At 44.2% G+C, this 20,839-nt stretch overlaps 1 protein-coding gene across 11 annotated transcripts in view; it reads left to right on the forward strand.

Moving 5' to 3' along the window:
• OSBPL10 (oxysterol binding protein like 10) overlaps nucleotides 1-12,068 on the forward strand; it is a 321,796-nt gene extending 309,728 nt beyond the window's left edge. For 10 of the 11 annotated variants that reach the window (XM_067005845.1, XM_067005851.1, XM_067005844.1 and 7 more), the window contains 4 exons: nucleotides 881-1,067; nucleotides 4,363-4,545; nucleotides 7,958-8,111; nucleotides 10,279-12,058. In XM_067005845.1, the coding sequence (XP_066861946.1) occupies nucleotides 881-1,067; nucleotides 4,363-4,545; nucleotides 7,958-8,111; nucleotides 10,279-10,323 (569 nt within the window). In that variant the 3' untranslated portion in view covers nucleotides 10,324-12,058. Of the gene's footprint in view, nucleotides 1-880; nucleotides 1,068-4,362; nucleotides 4,546-7,957; nucleotides 8,112-10,278 lie in introns of all 11 variants that reach the window. The other variant, XM_067005849.1, reaches the window with a different exon arrangement.
• Nucleotides 12,069-20,839: the final 8,771 nt, after the last annotated feature.

Here is a 20,839-nt window from a genome sequence, read left to right on the forward strand (position 1 = left end):
CTTCCCTTTCTTCCCTGGGGCCCTTTTCTCAGACCCCCTTGCTCGCCCGGCTCCTTCCCACCACAGGGCCTTTGCACATGCCTCCCTCTGCTTCTACTTTCCCTTCCTTCTTCCCCAACTCAACTCTTACCCAGCTCGAGTGTCCCTTCCACCGGAAGCCTTCCCTCCCAGCTCAGCTCCTGCTGCTGGAGGCCCCGGACACCTCCCCCTCCCACCCCATCACAGTCACAGTTTAGTGTTTGCGAGTGCTTCATTCATGCCCACCTTTCTCTTTGGTTCCTTGAGGGCAGAGAGTGGGTCCATCTTGCTCACCATGTGTTCTCAGCATCTCTCACGCAGTAGAGATGCAGCAAATGGACAAATGGCACGTGGGTGGCCGGCCTTTGCAGAGGTGGGAGGTGTGACGTCTGTTGCAGGAGCGTGTTTGGTTTCTCATCTTTGCGTCTTCTGGTCCCCAGTGATGCCCAAAGCTCAGGTTCTCTGTGCACTGGCGCTGAATCGAATCTCGGAGACGTAGTTTTGGGTGAAGTAGAAAAGGATAGCTTTATTGCTTTGCCAGGCAAAGGGGGGACACAGCGGGCTCCTGCCCTCGAAAACTGTGTGTCCCAATTGGGGAGGATGTGATGAGGGGTTTTATAGCAATGGTTCAAGGATGGGGTTGCTGACAAGATTAGGGTGTGTGCAGGGTCTCAGGTGCTATTAGGTCTCCTAATCTTGATGAGCTTCTCTGGTCCCTTGGAACTCAGGGAAGGGCATGGAGGCTACAAGAAATGGAAGACAAAAAGGCCTCCGTGCCGGGAGCCCCTCAGGGTCCTCCTCGGTTTCACCAGCTGCGCTCTCCTCGTGTGCGAGCCTAACCCTTCCCTCCTGTCTTCCTCAGGTGTGCTGCGGCTCCTGGAGCATGGGGAGGAGTATGTGTTCACCCTGCCCAGTGCCTACGCCCGGTCCATCCTCACCATCCCTTGGGTGGAGCTCGGAGGAAAAGTCAGCATCACCTGCGCCAAGACTGGGTACTCAGCGACAGTGATCTTCCACACAAAGCCTTTCTACGGGGGGAAGGTCCACAGGTAGGAGGGGCCAGGGAGACCCCGTCTCTGTCTGATCACGATGCCCCAGGTTTCTTGTCTGCATCAAAAGACTGGGTTCCAGCTGTGGGATGAGTTGAAAAATCAAGATCAAGTTAATAGATCTGTTTCAGATGACATGTCTCACCGGGCAGCGTCTTGAACCCTCCCCAGTCTGGTGATGTGTTGGCGGAACATGCCCCAGAGAACAAAGGGCTTCTGGGGTTATTGTAACCTCCCGCTTCCGAGGCCCGAGGCCTGACATGCACTGATGCAGTTGTTCTGTGAGCTCCATGCAACATCCTGAATCCTGCCTCTATGAGAGCAGGACTGTTTCTCTCCTTTTGGAAGCTGGGAAGCAGGTCCTAAGAAAAAGAAGGAGAGGCCCTCCGTTTGAGGGGAGCATCACCTCGTTTTTATGGCTCTAGTTATAAATTTCCCCCTTTGGAGCAGATAGCTGGATAATAAGCAAGCCCCCATCTTTGACCTTTTTCTTGGAAAGCTTTTCTGGGTGGCATTCACGTGGGGTGCTGGAGTGTCCCCTGGAAAGTAGGCACCTTCAGTGGCCATTTTGGAGCCAAACATACCAGCCCCCAAGAGCAGATTATGCGCGTTTCCCCCCAGCTCCGCGGCCCCTCATGCCCTAGTGGTAGCTTGAGATCCGCTGTGGGTGGGGCAGCACAGAAACTGGCAAAAGCTGTAAACCAGGCGTTTTCCCTCCTGGCGAGCCCGTTGCTAAAGCGTTACCAGCAACACAGCACGGATACCCTTCCGCTGCGTGCCGCTGGGAGGATTCCTGATGCCGCCCCGGGGGCCCGGCGGTGTTTAGGCTCAGGGAGAAAAATTCCAGACCTGGGTCTGAAAACACCAAATTCATCCCGAGCTTGGCCACTAGAAAAAGAGGACCCGGGCTCCTCCACCTCCCGTTTCTGCTGTGTTACTCTGCCTGCAGCAGGCTGCTGGGGAGAGGGAGGTGGGCTCTGCCTTCACCCAGAGCTGAGACCCGGAGTCCCCGGGCCGGTGGAGGAGGCGAAGGGCTACACGTCTCCACCAGGGGCCCTTGTGAAGCCAGGCTGGAGGGGTTTGACCTTGTTTAGTGATTGAAAAGTTCCCCTAGACTCTCACACTCTTTTGGTGGTTGAAATGTACACTATTAGTTGCTATTTGAGGGAGAAGGGTATATATATATATATATATATTTTTTTTAAATTTTATATATATATATAATTATATATATATTTTTTATTGGAGTATAATTGCTTTACAATCTTGTGTTAGTTTCTGCTGTACAGTGAAGTGAATCAGCTATATGTATACATATATCCCCTCCCTCTTGGACCTCCCTCCCCCTTTCCCCCTCCCCCCTCCCCCCATCTAGGCCATCGCATAGCACCTCGCTGAGCTCCCTGTGTTATATAGCAGCTTCCCACTATTTTACACATGTTGTAGTGTATTTATGTCAAACCTAATCTCCCAATTCACCCCACCCTCCCCTTCGCCCCCCGCATCCCGTGTCCACACATCCGTTCCCTATGTCTGCCTTTCTATTCCTGCCCTACAAATAGATTCATCTGTACCATTTTTCTAGATTCCACATATATGTGTTAATATATGATATTTGTTCTTCTCTTTCTGACTTACTTCACTCAGTTTGACAGTCTCTAGGTCCATCCACATCTCTACAAATGACCCAATTTCATTTCTTTTTTAATTTTTTAAATTTGCGGTACGCGGGCCTCTCACTGTTGTGGCCTCTCCCATTGCAGAGTGCAGGCTCAGCGGCCATGGCTCATGGGCCCACACGCTCCGCGGCATGTGGGATCTTCGAGCCCCGGTCCTCTGCATCGGCAGGCAGACTCTCAACCCCTGCGCCACCAGGGAAACCCTTCATTTCTTTTTATGCTAATATTCCATTATATATATGTGCCACATCTTCTTTATCCATTCATCTGTCGATGGACACTTAGGTTGCTTTCATGTCCTGGCTATTGTAAATAGAGCTGCAGTGAACATTGGGGTACATGTGTCTTTTTTTTTTTTTTTTTTTTGTGGTACGCGGGCCTCTCACTGTTGTGGCCTCTCCCATTGCGGGGCACAGGCTCCGGACGCGCAGGCTCAGTGGCCATGGCTCACGGGCCCAGCCGCTCCGCTGCATGTGGGATCTTCCCGGACCGGGGCACGAACCCGCGTCCCCTGCATCGGCAGGCGGACTCTCAACCACTGCGCCACCAGGGAAGCCCTACATGTGTCTTTTTAAATTATGGTTTTCTCAGGGTATATGCCCAGTAGTGGGATGGCTGGGTCATATGGTGGTTAGTTCTACTTTAAATGACACAATAGACCAGATAGACTTAATTGACATTTATATTTTGTTTTTACTGAGTTTTGTGATTTCCACCCCAATAATAACATCTTATAAAACCTTGGCGTTTTTATCAAAACTAAGAAATTGATGAAATTCAACTAAACAAATGACAGTATATATAGTGTATACAATATAGTATAAAACATGTATAATTTTCAACCGCCTATCTAATTTATTGTCAAAAATCAATAAAACAATATTAATTGAAAAAAACTAAGAAATTGGGGGGATAAATTAGGACTTTGGGATGGACATATACACACTACTATATATAAAATAGGTAAACAACAAGGACCTACTGTATAGCACAGGGAACTATGTTCAATATCTTGTAATAACCTATAAGGGAAAAGAATCTGAAAAAGTATATATATGTGGGTGTGGGTGTGTGTAACTGAATCACTTTTCTGTATACTTGAAACTAACACAACATTGTAAATTAACTATACTTCAATTGAAAAAAAACTAAGAAATTAACATTGCTGCATTCCTATGAACTAATCTACAGACTTTATTTAGATCCTACCTGTTTTCCCACTGATGCTTTCTTTTTTCTGCTCAAGGATATTAGATCACATTTTAAGAGCTAGTCTTTGAGCGAAAGAGCAAAAAGCAACCCCATAAAAAAAATCTCTACATGTGAGGATGCCTTTTTTTTTTTTTTTGTGGTACGCGGGCCTCTCACTGTTGTGGCCTCTCCCGTTGCGGAGCACAGGCTCCGGACGCGCAGGCTCAGCGGCCATGGCTCACGGGCCCAGCCGCTCCGCGGCATGTGGGATCTTCCCGGACCGGGGCACAAACCCATGTCCCCTGCATCGGCAGGCGGATTCTCAACCACTGCGCCACCAGGGGAGCCCAGAGGATGCCTTTTGAAGTCGGTTTCTGTTCTAATAATCTTGCAAAGTGTGTTTATTCGATGCTTCATTAATTCAGGGTCACAGCCGAAGTGAAGCACAACCCGACCAACACCATTGTGTGCAAAGCCCACGGGGAGTGGAATGGGACCCTAGAGTTCACCTACAACAACGGGGAGACCAAGGTCATTGACACGACCATGCTGCCAGTGTACCCCAAGAAGATCCGACCCCTGGAGAAGCAGGGCCCCATGGAGTCCAGGTGGGGACCAGGCCATGTGCCTCCTCTCCAGGCTTTGTTGTCCTCAGCACTTGACCCAAGGGGCAGAGAGGAAGCCCAAGGCAAAGGGGCCAGGAATCTCACTCTAATTCCTTTGGAAACTTGAATTGTCCTCTGTGTGTCACTTAGGTGTAGATCCTTTGTTTAGTTGCTCTGCAATCATGGGGTGGAGTGTGAAGACAGCCTGCCCAGACTTTAATGCCTGTCCTAAAAGTTTGTCAACTCTGTGGGTCTGTTACTTAATTGCAAAGTTAAATACAGAGAGATGCTAGTAATCAAAGAACTGTGCAGCAAAGCAATGAGATACATTTTTTTTCTTACCAGATTAGCAACATAATTCAAAAAAAAATTCAGTGACTACAAGGCTGTGATAAAATTAACACTCTATGCCCTGTGCTTCTGGTAGGAAGGTGTGCAGGTTAGCTGTATGGATCAGTAGCTTTAAATTTGTGAGTTCACCTCTTGTAGTCCATTTCTGGGAATCTCATCTAAGGGAAAATTCTTTAATTCACAAAAGGTTTTAAATATGAAATTTGGGTATTTAAAAAAAAAACTAACAGATAAACAAAAGGAAGAAAAAGAAACCATCTAACCATGCAACGATTGGAAAACAGTTAAGTGAATTATGGAGAATTCACTCTATCATATGAAGAATATCCCACAAGCCACTTAAAATGATGTTTATGCAGGTACAGAAGCAGAATCTTCTGGAGATATGCCATTTAAATTTTTTAATCCAGGAGGTTAGCCAGCTATGGCCCATGGGCCAGATCCCATCTATGGCTGATTTTTGTAAAATTTTACAGAAACACAGCTGCGTCCATTTGTTTGTATCTTGTTTGTGGCTGCCCTCTGGCTACAATAGCAGTGAAACAGTTGCAACGGAGACCAAATGGCCTGCAGAGCCTAAAATGTTTACTCTCTGGCCCTTTACAGAGAAAGTTTGCTGGCCCAGCTCTTATCTAAATGCATGCTGCTCTGTAGAAAGAGGATATAGGGTTAAAGTGAAATTACAGATGATTCTCTGAAAGGGTTTGCCATTACAAGAAGAGTTTGTAATGAAATTGGAAAGGTGCTTTTTATGTGGAAACAGAGCAGGGGTACCAGTGTGTATAAATCATACATTATCACCGAGTTTAACAGAAAGAGGGCTGCAGTGTCCTGGAAACTTGGCTTTGTGGTAGGATTAGTCTGCTCAGTCTTGTTGATCAGAGTGTAACCTTCTCTGTATCCAAATGGAGGGCATGAACCCAGCCCTTTGGGCTGTGACAGGAAGGAATCCCTCCCCTGGCCTCTGACGACACCTCCCCAGAATCAGGAGCTGTGTGGCTGCTGTCACAGCGCCGCTTGTTTCTGGTATGGCTGTTGAGAACAAAACTATGATTCCTTTGAGCTGTTCTTCCAAGACTATTGAGTAGGTTAGCTCCTCCTCATTAAGCCTTGCTGGGAGTGGAATGGATGGAGGATGGAGTCTGGAACCAGAGAGAGGCGTATCGCCTCTTCTCGTCTCACATATGTGGACTTTACTGGAACTTGGAGCTGGGCTGCCCACCTTGTTCTCCAAGGCAGGAATGGCCTTGAGGTGTAGCGCCTGCCACTCAGAGCACCTGAGCCCAGTCACCTGTGCCAGGCCTCACCTGAGGAGGCAAAGGAGGGCCCACCTAGTGGTCTCAGCCCCACAGTGGCCCGGCCCCCACCAGCCCCTGTGGTGGGGAACCCTGGCCCCATTAAGGGGAGAGTGAAGCTGCTCTTACAGCGGCCCACTGCTGTCGATGTGCTCACGACGCTCAGAGCCCGAGCCCGAGCCCGGCCCGCGTAGGCATCCTGCTGGGGCTGGAGCCCTCCACGTGGCAATGCTGGGCACACCCGGCCTAGCCACTCTCCCTGGCCCTTGGCCACCGGGACCTCCACTTCTAACAAAGGCTCCCCTGGGCTTCCTTTTTGCTTTTCTTGCCGACTCCCCCCCCCCCCCCAGCCCTCTCCACCCTGAAGGCTTTTCTGCCTGTCCCTTTGTCCTGAAGTTCAGAGCCTTCCAAAGCAGAGCCCCTCCAGGGGGCTCTTGGTTGGACCCTGTGGGTGTCTGGGCAGAGCCCTTGACCTGTGGGCCGGTTCTTTGCTCACCACCCCATCTGCAGTCCCTGTGGCTCTCTACCCTCTAACTTTGGGGCCACTATTTTATGATGGGCCTTATCAGGGGAGGTCCTGCCCTGAGAGCACCCTGACCCTGGATGTACGGGCACCCAGTCCTTCCGTCAGCGCCAGGTGTGTGTGAGGGTTCAGGTGGTGGAAAAGACTGATTTGACCCAGCACTCAGTCCTCCCTGTCTCCTTCCCCACCTTCCTTTCCTGTTTTAGGCCATGTTTTCCCCTCTTAAGTCAGCTATCAGGGCGCAGTAGAAAGAGCAAGGGCTGTGAGGCTGGTAGGACCTGGCTTTCTGCCACCTTCCAGAGGTTTCTCCTGTGTAAGTTAGGAGCCAGGGTGCCACTGTACCCTCTGCATGGTGGGGTGCTGGGCGGTAGTGGGCAGGCTGGCCTTGCAGCCAGAGCCCGGGCCCCATCGGTTCCTGAGCTCGGGTCCCCCAGGAAGGCTGCTGTCCTGGATGCACTGGCCACTCCCCTAAGGGCTCCTGGCCCAGGATCTAACGGGGAGCGTCTGCTCGGCCCCAGCTGCAGAGACATCATGTCCCCAAAGCCGGGGGTGGGGGTAGGGGTGCTGGTGCTTGCTGCGGATTCCCGACTGGTCTTGATGTGCCGAAGTGAGGAAGTGTCCCCCTTCACCTCAGTGCTGGTCCTCCCCCTCCAGCACAGAGTGCGACTGGAGGGGGCACCCCGGCTTCCTGAGGAGGGAAGCTGCCGCCTTCTCCAATGAACGAAGGAGTGAGTGAATGAATGAATGAATGAATGTGTCCAACTTTGCGTGTAGACACGGGGAGGTGACGGATCCCCTAGTGTCTGCAACTCCTAATACGGGGCTCCCGGTGGGAAAGCAGCCACTGTTCACATCCATCAGCTTGCTGACCTCGGGCAGGTCCCTTCACTTTATATGGATCTGTTTTTCTCCCCCTTTAAGATGAGGTGATAGTATCGCATCTGTATCCCTGGGGTGTTGTGATGAGATGAGTTAATCCATATGTAAAATGTTTAGGAATGTGGTGAATGCCCCGTGGCAGGGTCTGCTGTAGATTTATTTTGTCTGTAGGAGCAGTTTGATTGCTCCAGTCTTTCCTCGATCCGTCTAAACGCTCAGAGCCCGGGAGGGGAGAGCGGATTCAGATCTGGGTGCAGGTGGGGCTCTGGGCCTGTGTGGAGTGAGCTGCTCACGCCCTCCTGCCCCGCAGCCTCAGGCTGCTGGCCCTGCCTGACTGTTTCCTGTCCCCAATGAACCCCGCCCCCAGGAACCTCTGGCGGGATGTGACCCGATGCTTGCGGCTAGGGGACATCGACGCCGCCACCGAGCAAAAGCGGCGGCTGGAGGAGAAGCAGCGCGCGGAGGAACGGAAGCGGGAAAACCTCCGCGCGCCCTGGCGGCCCAAGTACTTCATCCAGGAGGTGAGACCCTACCGGGCGTCCTGGGCGGGGAGGACGGCTGTCCCCTCTCGCGGCCGCCGGACGGGCAGGGAGGGCCTGGGAGGTCTGGGCATGGTGGCCACGGCTCCAGCGGCGCCAGGCGGTCCCGTGGGCGCCTGCTGCTTCCCAGGCTCCCCCATGAGGAGGCACACCCGCCCGCGGGGAGGCCCGGAGTGGGGCTGCAGCTCTGGAGGCGTCCTGCTTCACAAAGAGCACAGCCCTGCTCCTCTGCCTGCAGCGACAAATCATTCGGGAAGCCCCTCCCAGCCCAGCTCCACACCTGGGTGGGTGGGACCCTTCTCCATGACAGCACCCTTTCAGAGCTTTGCCTCCCAGGGGCCCAATGGGGGATGGACGCGCCGGGGAGGCCCGCGTCCCCACGTTGCTGCTGGAAGTGGTGTTGGAAGGGGACCCCCCCCCCACGCTCCTCACCCCCCGACTGCCCACCCGCTGGGCAAGGCGCCCTGTGCCCGTTTCCCCTCCCCCCCCCCCATACGCGGGCCTCTCACTGTTGTGGCCCCTCCCATTGCGGAGCACAGGCTCCGGACGCGCAGGCTCAGCGGCCATGGCTCACGGGCCCAGCCGCTCCGCGGCATGTGGGATCTTCCCGGACCGGGGCACGAACCCGTGTCCCCTGCATCGGCAGGCGGATTCTCAACCACTGCGCCACCAGGGAAGCCCTGTGCCCGGTTGTTTGTGGCACTGCCGGGCAGCATTCTGAGAACACAATTGGAAATGACAAAAGTGTAGGAGCCACAAATTTTAAGGCAGGCTGGTCAGGAGCCTGGCAGCATCAATGAGAGAAACAGGCTGGTGAGGGCGGGGCAGACCCAGGGTCCATATCTAAAGGGTGGATGCCACTGACCTCCAGGCCATCACAGGCTGATGGCCCAGTTCTTCAAGAGAAGCCAGAAATCAGAATTTTTATGAGATCTGATATTCACCTGGTGTCAAGGAATTTTTTAAAATTTAAACACTAAGGGCCAATTGAAATCTGTCTGGGCTTTCCTTGCCTAGGCACTGCTGGTGTCTGAATTCTGCTCCTTGGAAGGATGGCTCTGTGGAGCTGGAGGTCTGCGGGGAGAGTTCGTGACCTTGAGGTGGGCTTCTGGTCTGGAGCAGGAAGCAGCCACGTGTCTCCTACAGGCGAGAACTAGGGCCGTGGGCTCAGCACAGATGTCAAGGTCAGATGCTGGTTCAGACAGGAAGCCTGCTTGGGGAGACACTGAGTCTATCCCTGTCTGGAGGCCTTGCCCAGGGGAGGTGACTCTGTATTAGTCAGGGTTCTCCAGAGAAGCAGCACAGAACCAACAGAAGATAGAAATTTAAATAGATTTATTATGAGATTGTGAAAAGCCATGGGATCTGTGGTTTGCAAGGTGGAACGGCAAGAAAGCCAGTGGTATGATTAAAAAGTAAAATGACAACAACCAAAAAACATTGTTTTCCTCCCATAGGGTGTAAGAAAAGGCAGTCTGTGTATAACAGGAGGCTTAAGGATATTTAAAGAATACAAATCATCCCAGCACCAGCATGATTACCATTCAGTACATCCCTCTAGTCTAGCGCCGGATTGCATACCATTTTGATTCTTGCCTTTTTCTCGCTGGTATTTGACTGGTGTCCTCTCCTGTGTGTGCTGATGTCTTTTGCCTGCTGCCTTGCATGTGCCCTTTGTTGGGCATTCCCCTCCAGGCTGGTGGGTGGTAAAAATCACTGGTTTGGACAGCTTCCTCCTATTCAGGCCCTAGTCTTTTCTCTTCTCTGTCCGTTTGTCCAACTACCCTCCTTTTTCTCCTGTTCCCGTTTCAAAGGCCATTTTTTTTTGGCCAACGAATCTTCCTTGACGTAAACCAACAAAGCCCTCCCCCTCGTTACTTTGGTCATTTTGTGGGGTTTCCTCCCCAAATGCCAGATATGAAGATCCCATGGGCTCTAAAAAGCAGCCGGGCTGAGGAGGGGTGGTGAGACCACCAGCATGGCTTGGCTGTGAGACATCAGGAGAGGCTGGCACACAGGTTGGTGGTCCTGAACAGATAGATGGTAACCAGCACTGCATGGTACTGTGTGGTACTAGCGCAGCAGGTGCTTCTCCCCTTGCCTCGCCGACAGGTCTCCATGTAATGATGTGTCCTCCTCTCCCTTGCAGGGTGACGGCTGGGTATACTTCAATCCGCTTTGGAAGGCACACTAATGCGTGGAGATGCAGAGCTTTCAGAAATGGTCCTGTTTTTGTAGGAATTAAAGTGGTACAGTATCAAGGTTCTGCTTGGTATTCCCTGAGACCTCTTGATAGTGTTCAAGACATGGTACCTGAGAGAGAAATTATGTACTGTGAAAAATGCACCCCCAGACTCTACTATGGGATTGAATTTATTCAAGAGCCATGTGGGGCATGCGTGTGCACACACGTCTGTGTGCAAGCTCTTGGCACACTGTATGTTCACACGCATGCGCTATGCCTGCTGGATATTATCACACATGTAAATAGTGCACTTACCAATATTGAAGTGGGTAATTATGAGCTCCTTTTTATCAATGAGGTTTGAAGTTTTCTACTTTTCACTTTACCAAATACTTTTGCACTCACCAAGTATTCTCCAATTGACAACTCCTGTCCAAAGGTGAACTGGCGTGGCTCTACTGCTGTCCCTCTGGTAGAAGGTGGCTGTCATTTCAGAATTATCGGGGTGCTTCCCACTCCCCTCCCAAGTCAACATTTGTTTGTCCGTATGCAAGACAGATCAACTGCCATTTCCTGCTGGATGGGGAGCGGGCAGAAAGCTGTTAAAGGTTTATGCCGGAGCCTTCCAGGATGGAGCACCCCTGGGAGAGCCTAGAGCCAGGCCTACCTTAGAATGTTCCTCCCATCTCCTTGCCCCAGAAGCTTTCTGATAATTTCTCATGCTCAAAGCTCTAGTCATACAATTTTCAGAAGCTGCTTCTTTCATGGTAGAAAACAAGTCATATGGAGACTGCACTACTTTTATCTTGAAAAAAAGGGCTTTAGAAATGAAATACACGCATGCATATACAAACATGCACCACCACAGCCTCAATCTTATATTTCATTTGGGGAAAGAGAAAAGAATATCCTGTGGATTTTTTTAAAATGCACCTCTTGTTTGACCCGAATTCTGCAAGGAAACCACTGTGATTAAAACATCCATAAAGTCTGCATAAGTGTTTCATGGTTTCAGTTCATTTTCAGTCTTCAGCCTTTACAAATGAGGTCAAGACATGACCAGAATATAAAGCAAGGAGAAAATGAAGTATTTGATCTTTGCTCAATGCTTAATTTATTTTTTACTGTGCCACTCTAATGAGAATATTTATACAATCCAGTAGCATGAATGCTTCTCTGTAGTAATACTAATTTTGTGCCTTTTGTCTGCTTTCTTAAGACCAATTGTTCACACTTTGTAGATATTAGACAAATATATTTCGATTAAATACTATACTTATCTGTGTGTATTTTATTTTTAGGGATTCCAAAGTTCTGTTGGAATTGGTGGCTCTGAATGAACTCAAATTTTATTGATTAGTGTTAATTTGATGTGAACAGCAACCATATTTTCATCAAAACATCATGTATGGATATTTTGTGACAAGGTCATAAGGTCACATCTAGTGAATAGTCTTGTTTTGAAAGAAGTGACTTACCAGGCAAAACCATAATGTAGGCTTGTTCCAGTCCATCGTCTTAAAACATCTGGGAGAGTAAAGTGTTTGGAACCATTTTATTTCTGAGAGGGAAAGTGGAGTAGATGCTATTTTGAGAAGAAAATCCTCAGTGAGAAGACCGAAAAATAATCACTGTGGTGTTTTTAGATTTTCCAGTCTTCTACCAGAGTATAAACCATCTGGGTAGTAAAAAATGGAGAAGGGTCACTTTTTTTTTTGAGGGTGGGGGTTCATTTTGCCTTCTTAAAAATTGTGAAATATATAAAAAAGATGTAAAAAAGATGTACATGAAACATAATACTGTTCCAAGAATAATTATAAACACCCATGTACCCACTGCTTAGGGAAAGAAACCTGTTTGTTCATACCTTAAAAGCCACCTTTGTGCCCCGATAAAATTGTGCCCCTACAAATTCCACTCCTGGACCCCAGAGGTAACGCTGTCTTGACTCCTGCAGTAATCATCCTCTTGGCTTTTTTTTTTTTTTTTTAATTTTTGAATTTTATTTTATTTTTTTACACAGCAGGTTATTAGTTATCTATTTTATACATATTAGTGTATATATGTCAATCCCAATCTCCCAATTCACCACACACACCCCCACCCCTGCTGCCAATTTCCCCCCTTGGTGTCCATACATTTGTTCTCTACATCTGTGTCTCTATTTCTGCCCTGCAAACTGGTTCAACTGTACCATTTTTCTAGGTTCCACATATATGCATTAATATACGATATTTGTTTTTCTCTTTCTTACTTCAGTCTGTATGAGAGTCTCTAGGTCCATCCACGTCTCTACAAATGACCCAATTTCGTTCCTTTTTATGGCTAATATTCCATTGTATATTTGTACCACATCTTCTTTATCCATTCATCTGTCTATGGGCATTTAGGTTGCTTCCATGACCTGGCTATTGCAAATAGTGCTGCAGTGAACATTGGGGTACATGTGTCTTTTTGAATTATGGTTTTCTCAGGGTACATGCCCAGTAGTGGGATTGCTGGATCGTATGGTAATTCTATTTTTAGTTTTTAAGAACCTCCATACTGTTCTCCATAGTGGCTGTATCAATTTACATTCCCTCCAACAGTGCAAGAGGGTTCCTTTTTCTCCACACCCTGTCCAGGATTTGTTTGTAGATTTTCTGACGATACCCATTCTGACTGGTGTGAGGTGATACCTCATTGTACTTTTGATTTGCATTTCTCTAATAATTAGTGATGTTGAGCAGCTTTACATGTGCTTCTTGGCCATTTGTATGTCTTCTTTGGAGAAATGTCTATTTAGGTCTTCTGCCCATTTTTGGATTGGGTTGTTTGTTTTTTAATATTGAGCTGCATGAGCTGTTTATACATTTTGGAGATTAATCCGTTGTCCATTGATTCGTTTGCAAATATTTTTTCCCATTCTGAGGGTTGTCTTTTTGTTTTGTTTGTAGTTTCCTTTGCTTTACAAAAGCTTTTAGGTTTCATTAGGTCCCATTATTTTTGTGTTTATTTCCATTACTCTAGGAGATGAATCAAAAAAGATCTTGCTGTGATTTATGTCAAAGAGTGTTCTTCCTATGTTTTCCTCTAAGAGGAATATATATATATATATGTATGTATACACACGCACATACACACACATTTTGTTTACCTGTTGATGAACATTTGGGTGGTTTCCATCTTTTGGCTATTGTGAATAATGCTGCAATGCACATGGGAGTGCAAGTATCTCTGAGTCCCTGCTTTTAATTCTTTCAGGGGTGTGTGTGTGTGTGTATAGTGTTGTATCATATGAAAATTCCACATTTAATTTTTTGAGGACCTGCCATACTGTTTTCTCCAGTGAGTACACCATTTGACAATCCCACCAGCAATGCACAAGGGTTTGATTTCCTCCATATCCTCCCCAACACTTATTTTCTTTTTTGTTTTTACAACCATCATCCTAATGGGTGTGAAAAGCTATCTCATTGTGGCTTTAATTTGCATTCCTCTAATGATTAGTGATGTGTTTATTGGCCATTTGTATATCTTCTTTGGAGAAATGTCTATTCAAGTCCTTTGTACATTTTCTAATTGGGTTGCTTTATGTGTTGAGTTGTAGGAGTTCCATATATATATATGATTTACAGATTATTTTCTCCCGTTCTGTGGGTTGCTTTTTCACTGTTGATAGTGTCCTTTGATATACAAAAGTATTTAACTTTGATGAAGTCCATTTTTTTAATAGCTTGTGCTTTTGTTGTCATATCCAAGAAATTATTGCCAAATCTAATTTCATGGAGCTTTCCTCCTATGTTTCCTAGGACCATTTGTTGAAAAGACTCTTTTCCCCATTGAATGCTTGTCTTATCAAAAACCATTTGACAATTCCTGGACTCCCTAGTCTATACCATTGGTCTATGTGTGATTTTATGCCAGTACCACAGTTTTGATTACTTTTGCAGTAAGTTTTGAAATCAGGAAGTGTGAGACTTTGTCTGTTTTCTCTATTTACCTCTATGCTAATCTTTTATTATTTCCTTCCTTCTGTTAGCTGTGGGTTTAGTTTTGTTTAGCTCATTTGTTTCTTAAGGTTCAAAGGTTGATTTGTGAGCTTTGCAAATGTAAGTAATTATAGCTATGTATTTCCCCTTAACACTGCTTTTTGCAACATCCCGTACATTTTGGTATGTATTTTTATTTGAATTTGTCTTTAGGTGAGTTCTAATTTCTCTTGTGATTTCTTCTTTGATCCATTGGTTAAGAGTATGCTGTTTAATTTCCACATATCAGTGGATTTCTCAGTTTTCCTTCCACTATTGATTTCTAATTTAATTGCACTGTGATTGGAAAAAATACTTTGTATGATTTCAGTCTTAAAATTTACTGTTCTGTGGGCTAACATAGGGTCTGTCCTGGAGAATGTCCCATGCACGCTTGAGAAAAATGTGTATTCTGCTGCTGTTTGGTGGAGTGATCTGTGTGTGTATGTTAAGTCCAGTTGGCCTACAGTACATGTTCAAGTCTTCTATTTCCTTACTGATCCTGTCTTGTTTTTATCTATTGATAGTGGGGTACTGAAATCTATTATTGTAGAGCTATTTCCTCTTCAATTCTGTAAATGTTTGCTTATACATTTTGGAGCTTTGATATTTGGTGGATGTATGGTTATAATAGTTATATCTTCTTAGTGAATTGATTCTTTTATCAATATATACTGTCCCTGCATCTTGTAAGTTTTTGAGTTAAAGTTTATTTTGCCTGATATTAGTATAACCACCCTTGCTCTCCTTGGTCACTCTTTGCATGAAACATTTTCCCCATCCTTTGACTTTGAATGTACACCGTGTTCTTAGATCTAAAATAAGTCTCTTATAGAGAACATACAGTTGGACCTTGTTTTAAAATCCATTCTGCCAGTTTATATCTTTTGATTGGAGAATTTAATCTATTTACATTTAAAGTAATTACTGATAAGAACTTTTGCCATTTTATTTGTTTTCTGTGTCTTATAGCTTTATTGTCCTGCTTTCCTTCATTATAGTCTTCCTTTGAATTTAGTTGATTTTTTTCTAGTGATACATTTTGATTCCCTCTCATTTTGTCTTTATTCTATAATCATTTCACTTGTGGTTATTAGCGGGATTACATCTAACATCCTAAAGTTATAACAATCTATTTTAAATTAATACCAACTTCAATCACATAAAAAAACTAATCCTTTACAGCTTCACCCCTTTTTATTGATGTCACAAATTACATTTTTATATATTGTGTACTCATTAACAGGTCTATGGTTATTTTTATGTGCCCGTGTTTTAAATCACATAGAATAAGTTATAAAATTATACAAAATTGTATTGGTTTTCATATTTCTCCATGTATTTACCTTTATATTTTTTTAGCTTTGAGTTATTGTCTAAAGCTTTTCATTTTAACTTAAAGAATGACTGTGTAGTGTTAATGAACTCTCTCAGCTTTTGTTTATCTGGAAAGCTCTTAATTTCTCCTTCATTTTTGAAGGGCAGTGTTGAAAGGTATAGAATTCTTGGTTTACATTTTTTTTCTTTCAGCACTTTAAATGTATATTCCTACTGCCTCATCGCCTTCAAGACTTCTGAGAAATCCAGATAATCTCATTGAGGATGGCTTTTATGTAACAAGTCACTTTTCTTTTGCTGCTTTCAAGATTTCACCTTTTGGCTTTCAACAGTTTGATTATAAGGTGTCTCAGTGTGGTCTGTGGGTTCCTTTGGGTTTAACATACTTGATGACATCTGTTGAATTCCTTGAATTTGTAGTCATGTCTTTTATCAAATTTGAGAAGTTTTCTGCCATTATTTCTTCAAATCACATGGGCCATTTCTCTCTCTTCCTTCTGGGACTCCCATAATGTATATCAACCAGTCCATTTAATGGTGTCCTGTGGGCTCTTTTCACATTTCTGCAGTTTTTTGTTTTTTTGTCTCTTGAGACCTAATAACTTTAGTTGACCTGTCTTCGTGACGTTTTCTTCTTCCTGTTAAAGCACTCTACCCAACTTTTCATCTTATTTCAGTTCCAGAATTTGATTTTTTCTAAAAAGATAATTTCTATCTTAGTTGATACTCTAATTGTGTTTTCTTGAGTAACTTTAGTCCTTTGTGTTTTCCTTTATTTCTGTGAGCATACTTAAGACAGCTGGTTTAAAGTTTTTGTCTAATACATCTAATGCCTATTTCTTAAGGACGGTTGCTGTTACATTCTTTTCTTCCTCTGCATGGGCCATGTTTTTTTTTTGGTATGCCTTGTGATATTTTGTTGGAAATCAGGCATTTGAAAAAATAACCATCTCTCCCAGTGTTTTCATTGCTGCACCCCAGGGAAGACCTTCACTGATGTGCAAAGTGTCTGAGCCTTGGGATCAGCCCAGCATGGAGGCTTAAGGTTCTCTAAGGTCTTTTCTGGACATGTGTCTTGCCTGGGGTTGCGTGCCATTTTTGATCCCCCCTTACATACGACTATTTTTTACATGTCTTAATTCTTCAGAGTTTCCCTTCAGCTTCTTCTCAGGACCTTAGATATTCTCTTGTTCCTCTATCCATAATTTCTTACCCAGGCATCTCCAGGTCTTTAGTCTCCCTGCAGCCTTCTTCTTCTTTTTAATTGGAGTATAGTTGATTAATAATGTTGTGTTAGTTTCAGGTGTACAGCAAAGTGATTCAGTTATACACATACATAGATCTATTCCTTTTCAAATTCTTTCCCCATCTAGATTACTACACAACATCTAGCAGAGTTCCTTTGCTGTGAAGTAGGTCCCCGTTGGTCATCCCTTCTAAATATAGTAGTGTGTATCTGTCAATCCCAAACTCCCAATTTATCCCCCCTGCTTTTTCCCTTTGGTAACCATAAGTTTGTTTTCTAAGTCTGTGAATCTGTTTCATACAGAAGTTCATTTGTATGTTTGGTTTTTTTTTGGCTTTTCATATAAGTGATATCATATGATATCTTTCTTTTTCTGGCTTCCTTTGCTTAGTATGATCATCTCCAGGTCCATCCATGTTACTGCAAATGGCATTATTTCATTCTTTTTATGGCTGAGTAGTATTCCATTGTATATGTGTACCACATCTTTATGAACATTGGGGTGAATATATCTTTTTGAATTAGAGTTTTCTCCGGATATATGACCAGGAGTGGGATTGCTGGATCATATGGCAACTCTATTTTTAGTTTTTTGAGGAAACTTCTTCCCCATAGTGGTTGTACCAATTTACATTCCCACCAACACTGTAGGAAGTTTTCTCCATATTCTCTCCAGCATTTATTGTCTGTAGACTTTTTTGATGATGGCCATTCTGACTGGTGTGAGGTGATATTGTAGTTGTGATTTGCATTTCTCTAATAATTAGCGATGTTGAGTATCTTTTCATGTGCCTCTTGGGCATCTGTATGTCTTCTATGCAGAAGTGTCTATTTAGGTCTTTTGCCCATTTTTTGATTGTGTTGTTTTGTTGATATTGAGCAGCATGGGCTGTTTGTAGATTTTGGAGATTAATTTCTCACATCATTTGCAAGTATTTTCTCCCATTCTGGGTGTTGTCTTTTCGTTTTATGGTTTCCTTTGCCGTGCAAACACTTTCGAGTTTAATTAGGTCCCATTTGTTTATTTTTGTTTTTATTTCCATTACTCTAGGAGACGGCTTGAAAAAGATATTGCTGCGATTTATGTCAGAGTGTTCTTCCTATGTTTTCCTCTCAGTTGTATAGTATCAGGTGTTTCTTACATTTAGAGCTTTAATCCATTTTGAGTTTATTTTTGTGTATGGTGTTAAAGAATGTTCTAATTTCATTGTTTTACATGTAGCTGTCCAGTTTTCCCAGCACATTTAATGAAGAGACTGTGACTGTGTAGCCTTGCCTCCTTTGTCATAGATTAATGGACCACAGGTGCGTGGGCTTATTTCTGGGCTTTCTATCCTGTTCCATTGACCTATATTTGTGTTTTTGTGCCAGTACCATACTGTTTTGATGACTGTAGCTTTGTAGTATAGTCTGAAATCAGGGAGCCTGATTCCTCCAGCTCCATTTTTCTTTCTCAAGATTGCTTTGGCTATTCGGGGTCTTTTGTGTCTCCATACAAATATAAACATTTTTTGTTCTAATTTTATGAGCACTGCCTCCCTCTTTCTGTAGCTTTCGCCACCTATACTACTTTTCCCTGAGACTAACAAGTTAGGCGAAAAGTTTTTTTTTTTTTCTCCAGGCAGTCCTAGACACATCAGAATTTTGCAGGTGAGTTCTGCTTTGTTCCCTCCTATTTAGGAGAGGTCATTGAGAGCTGGGCTGCTGCTTTCTCTCAACCATGCCACTGTGGAGAGGTGGGGCCAAGGTGAATAAAGCACTGTGAGATTTCATACTATTTTTAAGGTGACTTTTTCTTGATTGGGCATTTGTTCAGTGCTGTAGACCAGTGATTGTTTTCCAGAGCCCTTATAATGGTATTTTAGCCAGTCTCTAGTTTGTTATTTTGAGTGTTTCCATGAAGGAATGATGGCCTGGAGCTTCCTAGTCTGCAACCTTGCTCTCATGTGTGTGTTATAAGCACAGTGCAGAAATCTAGTGTGCAATGTAATCAATTATTCTAAAGTAGAAGCAGACACATGTAATGAATTATTTTAAAGTAGAAGCAGACATATGTAACCACAGTTCAACTCCAAAGAAACATTGCTATTGCTCCAAAACGTTCTTACATGTTCCTAGTCAAATTCCCCATTATTCTCCCTCTACCCCCACAAAGTTGACCATTATTCCAACTTTGTGGGTGAATCACAGCCTGGTTTGCTTTATAGCTTTAACACTATGTGGTACATCCCTAAATGATACATAGTTGCCTGTTTTTGAACTGTATAGAAATGGAATCACGTTATATATCCTTTAGTCTGGCTTTTTAACTCAAATTGTTTTTAATATCACCAATGTTATTCCTTATGAATGTAGTTCATTCTTTTTCCTTCAATACTATTCCATTATATGAACATACTGCTATCAATATTTCTCTTAGCTACTTCTGACAGACTTAGAATTGCTGGGACATGGGGATATGCATCTTCACTTGCATCAGCTAATGCTGAGCAGTTTAGTTCTCACCAGCAATATACACGTTTGTTTTTGTACATCCTCTCACTTATTTGCACATTTTAGCTAACCCTGGTGGGTATGTTCCTTTTCATATATTTATTTCCTATTTGGTTTCTTCTGTTAAGGACTAATCAAAATCATCTATGTTTTTTCCTAAGCGTTCTTTACCCAGTCTGGATATTAATCCTATGTCAGCTGCAGGTTGGGTGACATCACATCCTCATTTGCCCAAGATACCCAGTGTATGCCTGTGGCCTCAGAGTAAATATTAAAAGCCATTGAACAAAGGTGTAGAACTCACATTACCTGAGTTGAGATCAAGACTTACTGAAAAGCACAGTTAATCAGTGTGATACTGGTGTTGAGGACACACACAGATTGATGAAACAAAATAGAGAATTTTGGTCAGTTTATTTTCTACAAAGGTCAATTAAATGGGAGAAATAATAGGTCTTTTTAACAAATGGTGTTGGCCCAACTGAATAAATAAAACTCACACCTCGTCATACACAAAAAATCAACAGATTACAGACCTAAAAGTTAATTCTGTGTAGATCAAAGATACGAAATGGGAGGTTTGCTCACTGACAAGTGTGTTTTTCATATTCCTGGCAGAAGGGAGGTAAAACAGAAGCTTGACTAGTGCCTACCTTCCTCATAAATAGCTAGGGCCATAAAAACATTAAAAAAACATAGATTATATGTTTATATATAATATATATTAAAAGATACAAAGTATATATTTTTTCTTTCAGCAGGATACAAGCCTGAGCCCTGATTCATGGTTAATCTAGTTTTGTTAGAAGAGAGAGTTTATGTTTCATCTATTTATCTGGCTTGTTTGAATAATTATGATAGTGTGCTGAGGTTACAATGCACTGTTGTCACAGTCAGTCAGTCTGGCTGCCACTTGATCTTGAGTTTTCATTCAATCTCATTAGCTTCAGCTTTCACTGAAACCCAATTCAACAAAAGCAGACACTTGGTACTCTAATCAACCTGTCACCAGGATTTTAAAATAAGACGAGTCTCCAAGAATATTCCATATTCTCCAAGTAAATAAAATACTGAGATTGTGACTATCTATGGGATGAACAAAATTTGGATTGCCAAAGTCTAGCTGTTACACAGCAAGATAGAGGTGAAGATGTTGTCAAGAAACAAATACTATATCTATTTTAGGATCCAAAGGACCATAGGTAACTTTGTTTCTAATATTCAACTTCTGACAGTAGTGGACTGGGGGAGTTTGGACCAACTCTTTGGCTAAGGACAAGTAGTAAAGCTGGACAAGAAATAACACCTGTTTTAAGACTTCACAGTACCAAGACAGCATCACCACGCCAGAACCCAGGAGAAGATGCAAATCTGGAGAGAAAAGCTTGGCATTTGAGGCCATTTTCCCCTGGAAATTGGCAGAGACTGAACTGCAATT

The sequence above is a fragment of the Kogia breviceps genome, chromosome 10, assembly GCF_026419965.1.
Source record: "Kogia breviceps isolate mKogBre1 chromosome 10, mKogBre1 haplotype 1, whole genome shotgun sequence".
Taxonomy (NCBI): domain Eukaryota; kingdom Metazoa; phylum Chordata; class Mammalia; order Artiodactyla; family Physeteridae; genus Kogia; species Kogia breviceps.